Source organism: Nicotiana sylvestris, chromosome 7, assembly GCF_000393655.2.
Source record: "Nicotiana sylvestris chromosome 7, ASM39365v2, whole genome shotgun sequence".
Classification (NCBI taxonomy): domain Eukaryota; kingdom Viridiplantae; phylum Streptophyta; class Magnoliopsida; order Solanales; family Solanaceae; genus Nicotiana; species Nicotiana sylvestris.
This window is the reverse complement of record NC_091063.1, coordinates 3,965,212-3,985,480: the sequence shown is the minus strand read 5'-3', so window position 1 is coordinate 3,985,480 and position 20,269 is coordinate 3,965,212. Positions and strand designations below refer to the sequence as shown.

The 20,269-nt window shown below is 41.8% G+C and overlaps 1 protein-coding gene across 1 annotated transcript; it reads left to right on the top strand.

The window, feature by feature from the left end:
• Positions 1–15,009: 15,009 nt before the first annotated feature.
• Positions 15,010–20,269, top strand: LOC104247975 (BTB/POZ domain and ankyrin repeat-containing protein NPR1). The gene is made up of 4 exons (XM_009804145.2): positions 15,010–16,291; positions 17,169–17,916; positions 18,810–19,010; positions 19,846–20,269. The coding sequence occupies exons 1-4, from the start codon at positions 15,746–15,748 to the stop codon at positions 20,115–20,117; spliced, it is 1,767 nt and encodes a 588-aa protein (XP_009802447.1). The 5' UTR covers positions 15,010–15,745; the 3' UTR covers positions 20,118–20,269.

Sequence of the window (20,269 nt, the reverse complement as noted above, 5' to 3'; positions counted from 1 at the left end):
TCAGCGTCAAACGGGGCCAAAGACCGAACATACCTAGCCACAGTCGAGCAGGGAACGAAAACTGAGGAGTGAGAAGGCCTGACCTTGGTTGTAGAAGAATAAATGCCAAGAGGAGGCAGCTTTTCTCTTATGGAATAAAGAAGGGGGAGCCTTCGGCCTCTTCAAAGGTCCCCGGCCTAAAAAAGGAACCACTACAAAAGGTTATCACTATCAGCGGAAGCAACCAAAGAAATAAGCGACTAAGAGGAAAAAAACACAAGAAAACGAGCTAGCTCACCGGTTAAAGAAGGAGCAGGCCTAAACTTCTTGAGAAAGCTCCGCCGAATTCCTATGGTGCGAGGGAGAACTCGACCAACCCAACTAGAAATATCCCCGACTAAAAGAGGGGCGTAGTCTTGGCTGCATAAGAAGAGAACTCGAGTTCAGAGTCTATGACCGAACCAAGCAAAGCAAATGTTTTAACGAAGAAAGGTTAAACGCTTACGAGTATAATTCCAAGTCTAAGGAAAGTCGTCTGCGATGCCACCACATCTTTGGTTCTAACAAAGAAGAAATTGTGCCAGAACTGGCGGTTCGCCTTGTCGTCCATCTTCACCACCAAGCATTTGGCCCCTCGATAATGAAGATTCAACATCATCCCCCTATAGAAACTGTGGGCGAAGAGATGCATTAGATGTCGGAGCGTGATCTTGACCCTGGTCAGCTCCGCATATTTAGTAAGCATCCTAATAAGCTTGTAGATATATAGAGAAAGCTGAGTTGGGAACACGCCATAGTAACGACAGAACTCCTCCGTCAGCGGGAGAATGGGAAGAGAGTAGCCAACATGAAAAGGGTAAGCGTAGAACGCACAATACTTGGAATGTAAGTATGCACTATATCCCGCTCTGTTGGAATCAAATTAATGCTAGCAGGAATGTTAAACTTAACCCTAAGCTCTACTAGATCAGCCTTTTTCATCGCCGACTCAAAAATCTCAAGTTCATCTTCAGGCGATTTCGAGAAGTCAGACCTAACTTTCTCACTAAGAGGAACTATCTCCTCTACCATGGAAAAGTTCTCATCATCAATGGTAACGGAAATTCCTACAGCATGAGGAGGCGTAATCATCGCCAAAGGGACCGGGTTACTTCCCTCATCAGAATCAGAAAACATGTTGGCCATAGTTCCAACAAGAGAGAGGATATCTAAGTGAAGAGGGGTTGAAATCAACTAGAATCGCAAGAACCAGGAAAACAGACACACAATAATGAGGTAAGGAGAAGAAGACACATGGACTCTATATGAAGAATAAGCAAAGCACGAATGAATGCCCTCATGTCCTTATTTATAAAAATTCAAGCGTCAAAATTGAGACATTGGGCCATCATTACTCCGCATTGGTACCAAAACGATAGATGCACAGGAAACGATGCAAAACATAGAGAAAACATGCCATAATAAGGCATGATGTCATGACGTCATTCTGAAGTAGGAAAGATGTGACTCCAAAAGTTGCGGCTCGCGAAGGTCACATTGTCATCTCGTCTGAAATGCCACTACTCGACCCCTCGCTCGTCCAATTTTGCCAACCACAATAAACATAATTCGCTCATCAAGGTTATCTGAATTCGGCCTTAATAAGCGGAGGGACTAACTGACATGTAATTAATATTTCTTCACATTTAATGAGACGTCTTTGTTTCAAGTCTGAAGGGGAATTTTTGCACAATAGATAAAGGTGCTGACATGTGACGAGGAGGTCGCGGGTTCACACCGTGGAAACAAACTCTTGTAGTAATTGTTTGACCCAAAAGATATTGAAACCTTTTTGATTAAATCAATTAAAGAAGATGAGGAGGTAAATCTCATCCAAGTATAATCAACTCTAGATTGAAAGATATAAGGGATGGATAAGATGAACAATGTTTCTTGATGTCATGAAACCGAATGATTAAGCCTAAATATAACAACTTTGAATGTAGAAAGATATTATAATGAATGCTCTTAGCCAAAAATCCCCCCTCTTTACAAAGTCTTTCATTCCTATTTATAAGGGACAATCCCCTCTTGAACCCTAAAAGATATAGCATAGAGAATATTCGAAAGTATATTCCTATTACCTCCTATTGTACCTACACTACTACAAATGTCGTGCATCTTTTAGCTGTTGTCAGTTATCACCATCTTCGACAGCCACAGGACACCGTGTCGTAGGGATCTCGTCCCTTGTCGTGTTCGTTAGTAATCGTGGTCATCCAAATTTGGACCTATATAGTTATTCCCTCTACTTGTCGAGGTCACGGCTTGATGTGTCCTCGATAAGCGGACATCGCCCACACCTGCGGAGAAATTTGGTTTATGAATCACAATGGTTTGTCCAACAATGGAAGGTTAGCATGCTCAACAATATCCTGGGTGGTGTGTCTTGTCAGGAAATGACGTCACTTCCACGTGCGTCATCATTATGCGTGCTTTTGAGAAAGAGGCTGATGGTTTGTCGCTTCGATTTCGGTGCCATTTTGCAGCCTTCCGCTTCGATTCTAGTGCCACCCAATCCTATAAATAAGTACAGGGTTTGTTTTTTCAAAAACTCTTGGCCATTTCGTCTCTGGTTATTCCTTTTTATCCCTTCCGTGTTTGCTCTAACGATTTCTTTGCTTTCTCTCTTTGATTCTCTATTCTCAGCTTTTTTTGTTATATTAACACATCTCCCGCCATAGATATGCCTAGAACACATCGATCTCATGAGGGGATTTCTGATGTCACCCCGTTATCCATGGCGCTACCCTCTAGTGGTGAGGATATGCTGGTGCAGGAAGGGGATAGTTTTTCCACTGTGGAAGAGTTACTGTTGAGACCCTCCATGTCTTGAAGTGACTTTCTTAAAGAACCTCCTCCTACTCCCGCCTCAGTATTTTCTAAAACTGAGCAGGTCCATATCGATGCCATTCGTGCAAAATATAACATTCCCGCTCATATTGAGATGATTCCAGTGGGGAGGGACTTCATGGAAGTCCATAGACCGGGGTACTGTGTTTTTTATGAATACCCTTTTGTGATTGGTTATTCCTTCCCCCTTCTCCCGTTAGCGGAAGAATTCTGTCAATTCTATCAGGTTTACCCGGTGCAGCTTTCCCTGTACACATGTAAGATACTCCTGGTGTTGACAAAATACGCGGAGTTGGCGGGGTGCAAAGTTACCATTCACCACCTCCTACACTTGTTTTCTCCTAGCTTTCACAGGGGTACTATGGTGCATCTGAGGCACCGTGGGACAAAACGGCTGGTGGTCAGAACTGACAACCGGGCGAGTTGCAAATTTTGGCAAAAGTACTTCTTCATCAGAATTGAACATATCCTGTCTGACCCCGCTAGATTCCCAGAGCGGTGGAATAAGAATCATAAGTATCGCGACTTGTTAACTCTTTCTTTTTTCTTCATCCAACTTAGTGTTTATTTGCGGCTCTTTTTTGCAGCTATGGAGTGTCCACCCCATCCCATTGCAGGTACAAGGGATTGTGTGGCCCGTCTGCTACTTCATGCAGCGGAGACTCGAGACTAGTCCGCTTTTGTGAAATGCTTTGGGCCGAAAGTTTCATCTAGTAAGTGTCTTCCTCTGTATCACTCCTCGGCTATATACCATTGTCTACTGATACGACTCTTTAATATGGCAGGTCGTGGAGCTTCAAGGCGGAGGAACCCAGTCCCTGCATTTTACAAGGTCATCGCCTCCATAGGAATGCAATTCACTTTGGATGAATCTGCTCGAGAGGGTCGTGCTCAGCCGGTACAGGCGAGGGATTCCTCTTGGGATATGGTTGTGAGGGGAGATATCTCTTCTTTACCGGTCCATCACCTTGTGTATGAGTCCTCTAATGGGTACGAATCTTTGTTGAGAAAAAAAAGAAGGATAGGCTCGGGAAAAACATGGTCGTTGATATCGGTAAGAGTAGGACGGGTGCGTCAGAGACGGCACCGGTACCCACATTTATGGCCGACTCCATCTTGGTGGGGAGGTCTCCCCAAACAGAAGGGGTTTATCAAGGAGGGGGTTTGTACGCTCCACCGAGGGTGGTGTATCATCTATTGTGGGAGGGGCTTGCACACCGAGGGCGACGGCTTGGGCTCGGGCGTCGACCCAGGGGATGTTCGCAAATTTTTGGAGCATCACACTCACATAGAAGTCAGAATTGAGGGATCTAATCGACACATAGTCATTCCTGGGGACTACGACTTGTTGTCGAACTGTGATCAAGTGGCATCTGTTTTTGCCCCTTTGTCTGTTGCCCTTGAGAGCGAGGCACTTAGAGCGATGAGTGATGCTGAGTTATCTCAGACTATTTCTGGCATGACTCTTCGGGTAAATGTCTTTCTTTTCATTTCGTCATTGGATCTGCATTACTATTTTGGCCGGCCCTTTTGTTTTAAATTTTCTTTTCGTGCTAGACCCTCATCATGGAGATCGAACGTGAGCGTCGAGAAAAGAGGAGGATGACCATCTATGGAAAGATGTCTTCCAAGTATCAAGAATATCGCACTAAGCATCGTGCTATGGTCGACATCTACAATCAGGATCACGACTTCCAACTATTCCACAAAAGGCTCAAGTAGAGGAAGGATCAATTGGTGCGTAAGGTCAAGGAGTTAAAGGAATGAGATGAGGACCTTATAAAGGTCGTTGACCGTAGTAATGAGCTCTAGGAAGCCCTTACAGCCAAGGAAGATGAGCTTGAGCTAAGTAGGAGAGTAATGGCCGAAAATGCCGATCTCTAAGTAAATGTGGCCAGTTTAGCTGTCGAACTGGATATGAAGACAGCGGAGGTCGATGAGCTTAAGGGTGAATTGAGTGTGAGTGCTGATAGATTGGCCCACGCCGAGAGGGAGAGGGAGACTGCCATCTATGAGGTGGTAGTTTCAGAAGACGCCTTCTGTGTTTGTAGGTTGGAGCGGGCTAAGGACATGGAGACGTCTGCGCATAAGACATCGGAACTTGAGGTGTGTATTCGAGGGTTGGAGGCGGAACTGTCCGCATTAAACGAGAAAATGGCTTCTTTGAAAGTAGAGGACGTATGACGACAGTCGCAGCCTTCTACATCTCATGCTTCAGCTGATCCTGTCGTGCCTCAACATTTTTATGAGTTGTGGGTTCACGCTGAAGCCCAGATCGATGTGTACAAGGCTCTTCACGTTGACGGGAGGGCATCTAAAGTAGAACTTTGGGGTGTGCGTGCCAAGGCATGTGCAGCTCATAAGGCATGCACGTACAATCCTCTCACGACTGACGGAGATGATATTAATTTTGGTGATGTGAACAGACTTGCCTCTGACTCTTGGTATGAAGATGTGTATGCTATCAAAAATGATGTGTAGTATTTGGTTTGTACTTATTTTTTGGTTCGCAATTTTTGTAAGGGCGTCTTTGAGCCCTTTGTAAAAACAAATATTTGTAATATATTTTTTGTAATGAAAGTCGTTTTGGTTGTGTATCTCTGAGTTGTTGTTTCCTTTATTCGATTTGTTTGAAAATGACTTTCGTCGTAGTCATGTTACTCCGAAGCTTTGTTGAAATGTTAGTGTTGTGATTTTAGTTGAACTCTTTTCTTTTGCAACGATCTTAGCCATAGGGATATTACTTTTGAGCTGGTGCCGAAGTAATATCCCGTCATGATTCGAATGTAGTCGAATTCATTTTTTGTTGATGGCCTTAGCCATTGGGATGTTACTTTTGAGCTGGTGCTGAAGTAATATCCCGTCGTGATTTGAGTGATGTCGAATTCATTTTTCGTTGATGGCCTTAGCCATTAGGATGTTACTTTCGAGCTGATGCTGAAGTAATATCCCGTCGTGGTTCGAGTAATGTCGAACTCGTTTTTTGTTGATGGCCTTAGCCATTGGGATGTTACTTTCGAGTTGATGCCGAAGTAATATCCCGTCGTGGTTCGAGTGATGTCGAACTCATTTTTCGTTGATGGCCTTAGCCATTGGGATGTTACTTTCGAGTTGATGCCGAAGTAATATCCCGTCGTGGTTCGAGTAATGTCGAACTCATTTTTCGTTGATGGCCTTAGCCATTGGGATGTTACTTTCGAGATGATGCTGAAGTAGTATCCCGTCGTGAGGGTAGCATTCTATTTTATTTGTTGGAGTATCGTAGATGCTAGTTTCATTCATACATTGGAGGTGCGTTTTGATTTTATATACATAATGGAGTGATTTTATTCATATGTCAGATATATATGTCGATTTCGTACATATAATGGAGATTCTTTATATCTAGTCCCTTCATTGCTCAGCCTGGAGATGTAATTAGTAGGCGGGGCAATGAACAATACTTTGAACCTCGAGACGTCCCCCTCGTCGCCCCATTAAAAACCTCCCCGAGAAAACCCGATTGGGAAAAACCCGGTTGAGGTAAAAAGAGTACCACTCGGGCGGCGTCTCTTTTCAGAAGTGGAGGTACTTGAGGTGGGCAACATTCCAGTTATTTTGTAGTAGTTTTCTTTCCATTGTTTCTAACTGGAATGCTCCTTTGTTTGTTTTTACACGGCCCGTCCTAGTTTGTTCCCAATTTCCCTTCATTTGGGTCCTTCGCTGCTTGTGTTTTGGCCTTTAGTACGTAGTCCCAGACTCTGAGCAGTCGTACTTTGGCCTTCTTATTATAGTACCTTTCTGCTTGTTGTTTTTGGGCCACCATCCTTGTGTGTGCTATATCCCTTTGTTCTTCGACCTCATCCAGGTCTTGTAATCTGCTTTCGTTGTTGCTTGATCCACTCTCATTGGAGTATCTCAGGCTAAGTTCCCCGACCATGATGGGTATGACTACGTCAGTGCCATAGACCAGTGAATATGGCGTCTTACCCGTGCTGGTCTTCGGCGTTGTGTGGTAGGCCCATAGCACATCCGGTAGCAGTTCGGGCCATAGCCCTTTGGCGTCTTCAAGCTTTTTCTTTAATATGTTTAATATTGTTTTATTGGAGGATTCCCCTTGACCGTTGCCGGCAGGATGATATGGCGTGGAGAGTATCCGCTTGATATGCCATTTTTCAAAGAACTCAATCGACTTTTTCCCGATGAACTGGGGTACATTGTTGCAACTAATTTCTTTGGGGATGTCGAAGCGGCATATGATGTTTTTCTAGATGAACGTGATGACTTCTTGTTCGCGTATTTGAGCGAACGCACCTGCTTCCATCCATTTGGAAAAGTAGTCAGTTAAAACCAAAAGGAAGCGTATCTTACCTCGCCTTGCTGGGAGGGGCCTGACGATATCCATCCCCCATTTCATAAATGGCCATGGAGAGGTGATGGAATGCAGGAGTTCCCCCGCCTGGTGTATCATAGGGGCGTATTTTTGGTATTGCTCACATTTATTGACGTACTCCGTGGCCTCTTTTTTCATAATGGGCCAGTAGTATCCTGAACGAATAAGACACCTAATGAGGGCTCGGTTTCCAGTATGGGCACTACAGTGGCCTTCATGTACCTCTTCGAGCACATGCCTTGTCTGATTTGGTCTAAGGAATTTGGCTAACGGGCTGTCGAACATCCTTTTATAAAGGTCATGGTTTATAAGACTGTATCTGGCCGCTTGTATTTGGAGCTTTTTGGCTTCTTTTTTATCTTGTGGGAATGTTTCTTCTTGTAGATATGATATGATGCGATTATGCTAGTCCCAAGTTAAAATTATAAAATGTACCTCGACGTGGTCTATTGATGAGTGGAGGAGGGTGATCACGTTCTCCTTGGTGATGTTTTTGGTTGCTGCTGTCGGCTTGGCGAGACCATCTGCTTTGATGTTTTATGCTCGGGGTATTTGGTCGAATCGGCATTCGTCGAATTCTGGTAGCAGTTTGTGGATTTTGGTATGGTACTTCTGCAACCTCTGCTCCTTAATCTGGAAAGTCCCAGTAACTTGGTTTACAATGAGTTGAGAGTCGCAGTAGAGGATGACCCGTCGAGCGCCATACCTGAGGGCCAATTTCAATCCTACAATTACGGCCTCAAACTCGGCCTAATTATTAGTCATTTTAGGTCATCATACAGATTGGCAAATTACTTCGCCCGTCGGGACTTTGAGTACGAGTCCTAGTCCCGATCCCGACGCATTGGATGCGCCATCGGTGTAGAGGACCGAGAGGTTGGGTCGTTCAGAGGAAGTACAAAGCGATTCTTTCTCAACTTCGGGCAGTATCTCTGCGCTGAAGTCGGCGACGACATCGGCGAGCACTTGCGACTTTATTGCGGTTCGCGATTGATATGTTATATCGTGCACGCTCAGTTCTATGGCCCGTTTGGCTAGTTGACCCGATAATTCGGGTTTGTGCAAGATACTCCTGAGAGGAAAAGTTGTCACCACCTTTATTGGGTGGCACTGAAAATATGGTCTAAGCTTTCGTAAAGCTACAACCAGCGCTAGAGCCAGTTTTTCAAGGTGGGGGTACCTTGTTTTGGCGTCAATTAAGGTTTTGTTGATATAGTAAATTGGAGATTGCATACCTTCATTTTCTCGGACTAGAATTGCACTTACTGCAACTTCGGATACGACTAGGTAGACTAGGAGGCACTCACCTGGATGTGCTTTGGCGAGCAAGGGTGGCGAAGACAAGTATGCTTTTAGTTTCTTTAGGGCGTCTACACATTCTGAATTCCACTGAAGTCCATTGTCTTTCCTTAATACATTAAAGAATTTATGGCATCTATCCGACGATCGTGAAATGAACCTCGACAAGGCGGCTATCTGTCCCGTCAATTTTTGTACCTGCTTTTTGCTGGTCAGTGTTTCGGGTATTCCTTCGATGGCCTTAATCTGTTCTGGGTTGACCTCGATGCCTCTTTGTGATACCAAGAAACCGAGGAACTTTCCCAAGCTTACACCGAAGGCGCATTTTTCGGGGTTCAATTTCATGTCGTACCATCTTAATATGTCGAAGGCTTCCTTTAGATGATCGATATGATCTTCTTTCCTTTTTGACTTAACTAGCATGTCATCGATGTAGACTTCCATTGTTTTACCGAGTTGGCTTTTGAACATTTTGGCTAACAATCTCTGATACATCGCCCCTGCATTCTTTAGTCCGAACGGTATAACCTAATAGCAGTACATCCCTTGGTGAGTGATGAAAGTGGGTTTCTCCTAGTCTTCTTCTTCCATGAGGATCTAGTTGTAACCCGAGTAGGCATCCAAGAAGCTTAGCAACTCGTGTCCTGCTGTTGCGTCGATGAGCTGGTCGATATGTGGTAATGGAAAAGAATATTTTGGACATGCCTTGTTTAGGTGCGTGAAATCTACGCACATCCACCACTTTCCATTTTTCTTTTTCATCATGACTACATTGGCAAACCACTGAGGGTATTTTGACTCTCGGACGAAGCCATTTGCGAGCAACTTATCGACTTCTTCGCTGACGGCTTTGTTGATCACAATATTGAACTTCCTTCTTTTTTGTCGTACCAGCAGGTAAAGAGGGTCGACATTTAACTTGTGTATGGCGATATCCTTTGGGATACCTGGCATATCTGCATAGGAGAAGGCAAACAGATCGGCATGGTCAGTCAAGAACTTATAAAACTTACCTGGTTCCGAGAGGTTGTCCCCGATATAAGCTTTTTTATGTTGTCATTGCCATCTAGTGGGACGGGATCAAGATTTTCTATCGTTGACTCGGATGCTTCCACGATATCGGGGTCCTTGATATTGTCTGTCCGTACGTCAAGTTTGGCTCCCGACATCGCCGACTGCTACGCTTCCGTATTTGCTCCTTTGAGTTATTGGGTGTGTGCAAAATCTTGGGCGATGCGATAGCATTATTGTGCAGTGCATTGCTCTCCTCGGATGCTGAATATTCCCCATACGGTAGGAAACTTGATCACTTGATAGAGACTAGAAGGGACCGCTCGTATGGCGTGTATCCACAGGCGCCCTATCATGGCGTTGTAAGTTGTTTCCTGGTTCATGACGTGAAACATCGTTTCCAGGGTGACCCCTCCGGCTAGGATGGGTAGCACTATCTCTCTAGAAGTCAGTTCAACAACATTATTAACACCTGTTAGCGTTATGCAGCGTGGTATTATTTTGTCTTCGAGTCTCATCTGCACGAGGACTCAAGGATGGATAATACACACGCCGCTCCCGTCTTCTACCATTATTCTTTTTGCATAAGTAACTGTAATACGTAAAGTGATAACAAGAGCATCATAGTGAGGAAAAGACAAACCGTCGGCATCTGACTTATCGAAAATGATATCATTATCGAGGTCATCATACCGTTCATGGGTGATTGATTATTTGAGTTTATGTGTGGTGGTGAACTTGACATGATTGATTGATGTTCCATCGCCCCCACCGATGATCATATGTATAGTGCGAGCAGGAGAAGGCGGTTTTGGAGGTCCTTGGGGTTGTTCGCGTCCGCGAGCGATGTTAGCCCATCCTCGATCGCTCAGCAACTCTTTCAGATGTCCCTGGCTTAACATTCGTACTACTTCCTGTCGTAGTCCTACGCAATCTTCGGTTTGTGACCCCTTTCTTGGTGAAATTCACAGAAAGCACTCGACTTCCGAGTGCCGGGGTCTGACCTCATCTTGTGCGGCCATTGCACCTTTGGACCGAGTTTCTCTAGGGCGTACACTATTTCTAAAGGAGAAACACAAAAATAGTGAGCGGATAGGAGTGGAGCCACACCTTTCTCGTGTCGATATGGTGTTGTATGTCGAGGAAGAGCATCCGTGTGTTGCGATGGAGGCGGGGAGGACGTCCTAACATAGGGCTGATGCCTCTCCCGACCGAGGCAGGGCCCTAACTGATCTTTTCGACTGTCGTTGCGATGATCTTTCCTTGCTTTAGTTTGAAGTGATGTCAGCCGTAGGGTCGGAGCGTTGAGGTCGCCCTCATCGGCTTGTACCTCGGCGCAGTAGGCATTATAGATTTCTTTCTAAGTAGTCGGAGGGTATTTCATGAGCCTGCTTAGCAATTTTCTAGTCGCTCTCGACCCGTTTCTGTGTAATCCATTCTGGAAGGCTGCTACTGCCATTCCTTCTGACACATTCGGTAAGCTTATTCTCACCCTGTTGAACCGAGCTAAGAAGTCCCTGAGTCCCTCGTCATGCATCTGTCTTACGACAAATATATCATCTACCCTAGCTTCTGCCTTTTTGGCTCCTACAAGGGCGGTGACAAATTTGTCTGCCATTTTCTCGAACGTTACTATCGAGCGTGCCGGTAGTTGAGAGTACCATGTCAAGGTTCCCCCTGTTAGGGTTTCACCGAACGTTTTCAATAGCACCGATGGTACCTGCTCTTTTGAAAGATCATTACCTTTTACGGCTGTAACGTAGTGGATGATATGATCTTCTGGATCGGTAGTACCATCGTATATATTTAAGTAGGGCGGCATTTTAAAGGTCTTTGGAATGGTGTAGGGGGCTGCTTCTTCACTGTATGGTTGCTCGATGAATCGACTAACATCGCGTTTTAACACCAACTTTGGAGTGCCTGGTATTTCGTCAACCCTCTCTTGGTGTTCCTTCATTTGGTCAAGGAGTGCCTTATTCCCATTTTCCATCTCCTCCATTTTCTTTAAAACGACTACAAGTGTATCATTGCCTGCATCATTAGAAATATAAGTGTTACCTGTACGGAGGTCGTCTTGCTCATCAGCGTTTATCGTGATATCTGCATGTGCAACATTCCTGTTATCCCTTTGTGTGGGTTTATCAAGTATGGTGTTCAGAGTACTTGTTAGCCATTTTTCCAGCAGTCTTCTTACTGTCGGTGGTGCCTCTCCCGTTGCAGATGTGGAGGCTTCCCTCTCGCACGAAACTGCCACGCTATCGTGTGGGAGAGGTGAAACATCTTCCCTGGGTGTGGTGTTTGGTGTTTCATTTTCGTTATCCTCTCTGCTATCTTCGTTGATCGTGTCCAGGAGGTTGGTTGTGATGCCTACTATTGCTTTTTGCCTTGCATCTCTTTTCCTTGCCATTTTTGGTTTGTACCAAGCTAGGAAGAGGTGATTATCCCTTTCAGGAGTCTAGATGAAACTAAAATATTAGCTAAAGAAATCCCCACAGTCGGCGCCAAATTGTTTGACCCAAAAGAAATTGAAACATTTTTTATTAAATCAATAAAAGAAGATGATGAGGTAAATCTCAGCCAAGTATAATAAACTCTAGATTGAAAGATATAAGAGATGGATAAGATGAACAATGTTTCTTTATGTCATGAAACCGAATGATTAAGCCTCAATATAACAACTTTGAATGTAGAAAGATATTATAATAAATGCTCTTAGCCAAAAATCCCCCTTCTTTAAAAGTCTTTCCTTCCTATTTATAAGGGACAACCCCCTCTTGAACCCTAAAAGATATAGTATAGAGAATATTCGAAAGTATATTCCTACTGCCTCATGTTGTACCTACACTACTATAAATGTCGTGCGTCTTCTAACTGCTGTCAGTCGCTGCCGTTTTCGACGGCTACAGGACGCCATGTCGTAGGTATCTCATCCCTTGTCGTGTTCATCAGTAGCCGTGGCCATTCAAATTTAGACCTATATAGTAATACAGGGTAAGACTGCGTACAACAGACTCTTGTGGTATACCCTTTCTTAAACCCTGCGCATAACGAAAGTTTAATGTATGCCTTTGGTTCGATCTGCGTATAAAGTAGAGAGTGCTCTGCCCCAAAGCAGAAACTTAAGACAATAACAACAACAACAACAACGACCTAGTATAATCCCACAAGTGGGGTCTGGGGAGGGTAATATGTACGCAGACCTTACCCCTACCCCGAAGGGTAGAGAGGCTGTTTCCAGGAGACCCTCAGCTCAACAAAGCAATAGTAGCTGATATATTAGTACCATAAAAATGCATAATAAAAATTACAGCAATATATAAGCGATATGAAATACAGAATACGAAATACGAAATAGATGACTGGTATAGTAAAACTAGAAGGTAAAGCCCTGCATCAATAGACGACCAATGACATTCTTAGTCTAACTCCTAAGTGGCTAAGTCTCACTCTATTGTGTTGTAGAAATATTCACAATTCTCCCCTAACCTACAACCTTAATGCTCGACCTCCATAATTCCATGTCAAGGGCCATGTCCTCAGTAATCCTAAGTTGCGTCATGTCCTGTCTGATCACCTCTCCCCAATACTTCTTAGGTCGTCCTCTACCTCTCCGCGTACCCACTACAGCCAGTCGCTCACACCTCCTCACCGGTGCATCAGTGCTCTTCCTCTGAATGTGCCCGAACCATCTGAGTCTTACTTCCCGCATCTTGTCCTCCATGGGGGACACGCCCACCTTCTCTCGAATATCTTCATTCCTAATCTTATCCATCCTTGTATGCCCGCACATCCACCTCAACATCCTCATCTCTGCTACTTTCATCTTCTGGATGTGTGAGTTCTTTACCGACCAACATTCAGTTCCATATAACATGGCAGGCCTAACCACTGCTCTATAAAACTTACCTTTTAGTAACGGTGACACTTTCTTGTCATACAAGACTCCCGACGCTAACCTCCACTTCATCCACCCCACCCTATACGGTGTGTGACATCCTCGTCAATCTCCCCGATCCCCTGAATAACTGATCCAAGGTACTTGAAACTACCTCTCTTGGGAATGACTTGAGAGTCAAGCCTCACTTCAACTCCCGCTTCCGTCGACTCAACTCCAAATTTGCACTCGAGGTATTCTGTCTTCGTCCTGCTCAACTTGAAACCTTTAGACTCAAGAGCATGTCTCCAAATCTCTAGCCTTTCATTGACGCCGCCTCTTGTCTCGTCAATTAGAATAATGTCATCAGCAAATAGCATGCACCATGGCACCTCCTCTTGAATATGATGAGTTAGTGCATCCATCACCAGGGCAAATAGGAATGGGCTGAGCGCAGACCCTTGGTGCAACCCCGTAATAACTGAAAAGTGTTCAGAGTCGCCTCCTACTGTCCTAACCCGAGTCTTAGCTCCATCATACATGTCTTTAAAAGCAGAAACTTAAGACGTGAATTCAAATTAGTTGGACCTCATCCAATACCAGATGGAAAAAAATGAAAAAAGAACAAGTTTCATTTGAATGAAATAGTACTAAATGGCATATGATGGGAGGAAGATAAAAGACAGACAGTGGTGATTGGAAGGACGTAAGCAAACCCAGGATGAAAACACGTAAAATTGATGAGCCTAGGAAAGTGGGACCCGATTTCTCTTTTCTTCTACTATTTCTCACCTCAGCTTCAGTCGTCACCTCCGCCCCACGCCAGCGGCTACCTCTTTCCTTTCTCTTTCTTTTTTGTTTCTTGTTCATTAATTTGTGGCTTTTCTTTTCTTTAAATTTAAATATTGATTTTCCAAATTTAATGGCTCAAATTCGGACTCAATGTCCAATAAAATCACTGAGGAAATGAAACATTTTCTATTTTCAAACTTTAACTCAAGAAATTCGGCTCCATGCACTTTGATTAATTTATTAGGCACGTCAAATTTAGGTGATATAGCTTAATTTTCATGAATTCAAGATTAAAGAAAACAAATGATTTTAAATAAAAAAATAATATTTATATAGTTTTAAAAACTTCTCATTAAATATAAAATAAAAAATTTAAAGTTAAATTATTTAAAAATATACTAATAAAGAAACAACGACATATTTATTGGAATAGAAAGTGTACATATATTTATCTCTCTATTCATTACTAATTATATATTGAGTAATTTCTTATGTTATTTCAATTACTACATACATCAAATAATTCTTTCATGAAAATTAAAGAAATTCAGAGAAAATATTTTTCTCTCTCTAGGATTCAACAATTAATATTGTATATATACACATAAGAAAATGATCACTACTAGCATACAACTCTACATAGTACTCAACAATTTTCTGTTGAAAAAATAAAAATAAAATTTTTCTATTGGTGGTTAATGATGTCTTAACACTACTCTTTCATTTTATTTTTTTTAAACAGTGATGGGTCTATTTACTGGTTATTGCTATTATTTTTCATATATTTTTTGAATTTTCTGATGTTGTTACTATTCCTTTGGTTTTGATGATACTGATATATTGTCTTTTTACTTTTTATTTTCAACCTTTCTACTTTTTTCGGGGTAGAATTTATTGGATGGTCGTAGTTGTTGTTATTGAAAGGGATTCATTAAAACCCTTATGGTAATTCAATTTCACACACAAAGAAAAAAACACTCTTTCCGTTTCATATTAGATGAGGTAGTTTGATTCGGTACGGAGTTTAAATAAAAGACTTATAAAATTTATGGTCTTAAAAATTTAAGCAGTAAAAGATTTATGGAGTCATGATATTTGTGTGGCTATAAAAATATCTCATTAAGGATAAATAGCTAAAATAAAAGAGTTTAAAGTTAAATTATTTCTAAATTAAAAAAAGGAAACTTAGGCAGTACCTAACATTGTTTCGATTGGATTAAATTCCACCTCTTTAGATTCGTTCTTCCTCTTTCTTTTGACTTTCTAACTATGGCTGAAATTACAGAAGGAAAAAGACTTTCCTGTTTTAACTTGAAAGAATCCCAAAATGGAAATCTTTCTCTCTTCTTCTCTTGTACTACCTCCATTTCCATGCCTTTCTCCTCTTCTTTTCCCTTCTTCTCTTCCCCTTTCCATCCCCGACCTTCCCTAGCCTTTTTCAATTTCTAGAATATTCTTTTCTTAGTCTGTAATTATATATAGCTCAGTTTTTCTAAGACAGAACTTATGTAAGGCGGCTTTCTGTAATGGATAATAGTAGGACTGCGTTTTCGGATTCGAATGACATCAGCGGAAGCAGTAGTATATGCTGCATCGGCGGCGGCATGACGGAATCATTCTCGCCGGAAACTTCGCCGGCGGAGATTACTTCACTGAAACGCCTCTCGGAAACATTGGAATCTATCTTCGATGCGGCTTCTCCGGAGTTTGACTACTTCGCCGACGCTAAGCTTGTGATTCCCGGCGCCGGTAAGGAAATTCCGGTGCACCGGTGCATTTTGTCGGCGAGGAGTCCGTTCTTTAAGAATTTGTTCTGCGGGAAAAAGGAGAAGAATAGTAGTAAGGTGGAATTAAAGGAAGTGATGAAAGAGTATGAAGTGAGCTATGATGCTGTGGTGAGTGTGTTGGCCTATTTGTATAGTGGAAAAATTAGGCCTTCACCTAAAGATGTGTGTGTTTGTGTGGACAACGAGTGCTCTCATGTGGCGTGTAGGCCAGCTGTAGCGTTCCTTGTTGAGGTTTTGTACATATCTTTTACCTTTCAGATCTCTGAATTGGTCGACAAGTTTCAGGTAAAAAATGTGAAGTCTTTATCTGCTATTGTTCTACTTGTTACTAAAAATTGGAACTTTATAAGTTAGGCAATTGTATTACTAATGCCTCGATTGAATGTAATAACTTTGATTTACTGTGTTGGCTTTTGCATCCTAGGATAGTTATTTTTCTCAGTGAAATGGTGAGAATCTATTTACAGTTTCTGAGTGAAATAGTCAGGTTGGGGGAGGGTTTATATTGATCTCACTGTAAGTTGTGTAACTTACAGTGAGTGACAAAATCAGAAGTAAAAGGTATACATGCTGGAATTACATTGTGAGGAAGGAATTGATCCCAAAATAAATAAATAAACAAATAAAACCCCTCTGTGACGCAGGAATGTAGGGCTGCTCCTCGTTTTACTTTCTGTCATCTGCTTTAGCCAGGAATGAATAATTGAAGATCATCTAAATGATAAAAGCCTTTCGTACATACTACCATTTATTTGGTAGTAAGCCAATGCTGAAGGGAATGCCCCCTCATTTTGTAGAAAGAGAAGGACTACTGGCATGAAATAGAATCATATAAGAAGACAGTATTCGTCATCAACTGGAGCAGTGGAGAAAGTATAAACATGATATTCCATTTTTATTAATAGAAGGAACAGCCATGCATTTGCCAAGATACTCCTAAGACTGAATCTCCTAATTTGAAATTGGGGACATTTTTTTTGCTCAGTTATATTTGATAGAAAGATACTTAGCTAAACTTATTTACTTTGCAGTCATTCAAGGTAAGTTTCTAGTGAAATTCCTTAGTTACTAGTACAATTTAGCATGTAGACACCACTTACTGTACTGGGACCGAATAATATATTTTTCTAATGTTCCACTGCACATTTCCTTCCCTTTGCAGAGACACCTACTGGATATTCTTGGCAAAGCTGCAGCAGACGATGTAATGATGGTTTTATCTGTTGCAAATATTTGTGGTAAAGCATGCGAGAGATTGCTTTCAAGCTGCATTGAGATTATTGTCAAGTCTAATGTTGATATCATAACCCTTGATAAGGCCTTGCCTCATGACATTGTAAAACAAATTACCGATTCACGAGCAGAACTTGGTCTACAAGGGCCTGAAAGCAATGGTTTTCCTGATAAACATGTTAAGAGGATACATAGGGCATTAGATTCTGATGATGTTGAATTACTGCAGATGTTGCTAAGAGAGGGGCATACTACTCTAGATGATGCATATGCTCTCCACTATGCTGTAGCATATTGCGATGCAAAGACTACAGCAGAACTTCTAGATCTTGCACTTGCTGATGTTAATCATCAAAATTCAAGAGGATACACAGTGCTGCATGTTGCAGCCATGAGGAAAGAGCCTAAAATTATAGTGTCCCTTTTAACCAAAGGAGCTAGACCTTCTGATCTGACATCCGATGGCAGAAAAGCACTTCAAATTGCCAAGAGGCTCACTAGGCTTGTGGATTTCAGTAAGTCTCCAGAGGAAGGAAAATCTGCTTCGAAGGATCGGTTATGCATTGAGATTCTGGAGCAAGCAGAAAGAAGAGATCCACTGCTAGGAGAAGCTTCTGTATCTCTTGCTATGGCGGGCGATGATTTGCGTATGAAGCTGTTATATCTTGAAAATAGAGGTAGGATGCCATGATTCTGCTTGCTTCTTCTCTTATGGTCATTCTTATTTTTTAAGATCCAGTCACTGTATATGATCTTCCATAAGTCCATTAGTTTGCTCCTGCTCCTCTTCTGACAGCCTATGTCTAGAACTTCATGTTTAATCACCAGCCTTACTTGCTATGAAAGCTTTAATTGATATTGTGGTCTGTCTAATAGAGAACAAATGGAGGATGAGATACACAATTATGTAATAATTGGAGGATGATATATGCTGCAACGTAATACTTCTCTATTACCCTATAGATGCCTCATATGGCATGCAAAGGACAGGTGGGAAGAAAACTAGCAGATATATTTAACGCTTTTAATTCTAACGTCAACCCTTTATATTCTAACACTGTCTATTTATATTTTTACATTCTATTTTTTTTCCTTCTTGCTCTTCCTTACCAGTGAAACACAAAGAGGGGTAAATAAATGAGATTTGTGTTAGTTTTGTTTTATTTCTATTGCCGTTATCATATATTTAAATGGAGGTTATGTTGGTCCAGACAAGTGTTTTTGCAGGGATAAAAGGTCTAAAGCTAGACCAACTTTCATATTAAATGTGTGGATCACATGTTATTAGTTTGGAAGGAGAACATATCAGTTTCACTTGGTCTATTATGAGGATATTTTTAAAGTTTGGGGGAGGGGGTTTATGTTTGTAAACTTAAAATGTGACAGCTGATTTGTATTTAACCTTATATTTTAGAAAAGGAAATAATCTTTCATTGCCGAAGAGGTCACAAGGTTTGTCCTTTTAATGATGGGTGGTCAACTTGATTATGGTTGAGGAACTAAGTATTATATTAGTGAAAAGGGAAAAGAAAACCATTATACTGAAAATGACTAGTTGATTGTCTTTCAGTTGGCCTGGCTAAACTCCTTTTTCCAATGGAAGCAAAAGTTGCAATGGACATTGCTCAAGTTGATGGCACTTCTGAGTTCCCACTGGCTAGCATCAGCAAAAAGATGGTTAATGCACAGAGGACAACAGTAGATTTGAACGAGGCTCCTTTCAGGATAAAAGAGGAGCACTTGAATCGGCTTAGAGCACTCTCTAGAACTGGTAAAAGATGTTTGCATCTACATTTATCATCAAAGAGTCCTCGTTATTTGTGTTTCTCTTCTTTCAATTCTTGATATGTGGTCTGCTAGGGATCGTTTGGTACATGGAATAAGGATAATAATCCCGGGATAGAATTTAGGATTGTATTTATCCCATGTTTGGTTATAGCCATTAGCTTATCCTATATAAAAGGTGGGATAGCTAATCTATGAGATATCCACCATTATACCAAACGACCCCTTAGCATATAAATTGTGAGCCCAGTGGTTGACCTTCGTTTTCTGCTTATTTTTATTTCTTGGCCTTTTTTTTGGTGTGTATGTGGGGCTTTTTTTTGGGGGGGGGGGAGGAAGGAGGGCGAGAGAGAAAGGGATGGAAGCCAGATTCTTCCCATATGGGAAATAATAGACTTTAGGAATTTCAGGGTCAAAATATTGTCGTATGGACGTACTTAAAAAAGATGCAGTATTCTCGATGGAGATTAGTATAAGCTTTGATGAATAAAAGAAGAATTGGTAGAAATTCTCATAGGTGAAGCAAATCAAATCTCTTTTCGGACAAAAAAGATATAAAAAGAAAACTGTAGCGGCTAGGAAAGATCCGGAGATTCTATGGGAAATTGAAAACGTCGAAGTAAGTAGCCTCGGAAAAATGAGGGTTGTTGCCCCGTTGTGAAGACAACTGAATGCTATTGTTATTTATTTCACTTGAGATGAGTCGTGAGAGTGCTTGATTGTATTGGCATTTGAATTTCCGAATTTTGTGCTTTGAAGTCTTGTGTGTTGAACATGAGCTTTGAAAATAAACCATTCTCTACTTGTGTTTGTACGAGCAGTGGAACTTGGAAAACGCTTCTTTCCACGATGTTCAGAAGTTCTAAATAAGATCATGGATGCTGATGACTTGTCTGAGATAGCTTACATGGGGAATGATACGGCGGAAGAGCGTCAACTGAAGAAGCAAAGGTACATGGAACTTCAAGAAATTCTGACTAAAGCATTCACTGAGGATAAAGAAGAATTTGATAAGACTAACAACATTTCCTCATCTTGTTCCTCTACATCTAAGGGAGTAGATAAGCCCAATAAGCTCCCTTTTAGGAAATAGGTAATTGTATTAGGATATATGAGGAAGAAGAGAATTTTCTTGTAACATAGCACTCTTTCCTTTCATCATTTGATATGTCAGCATACATACAACACCTGTACCATAAACTTGTATTGTTCCACTTACGATTTTGAAGAACAGAATTTATTTGA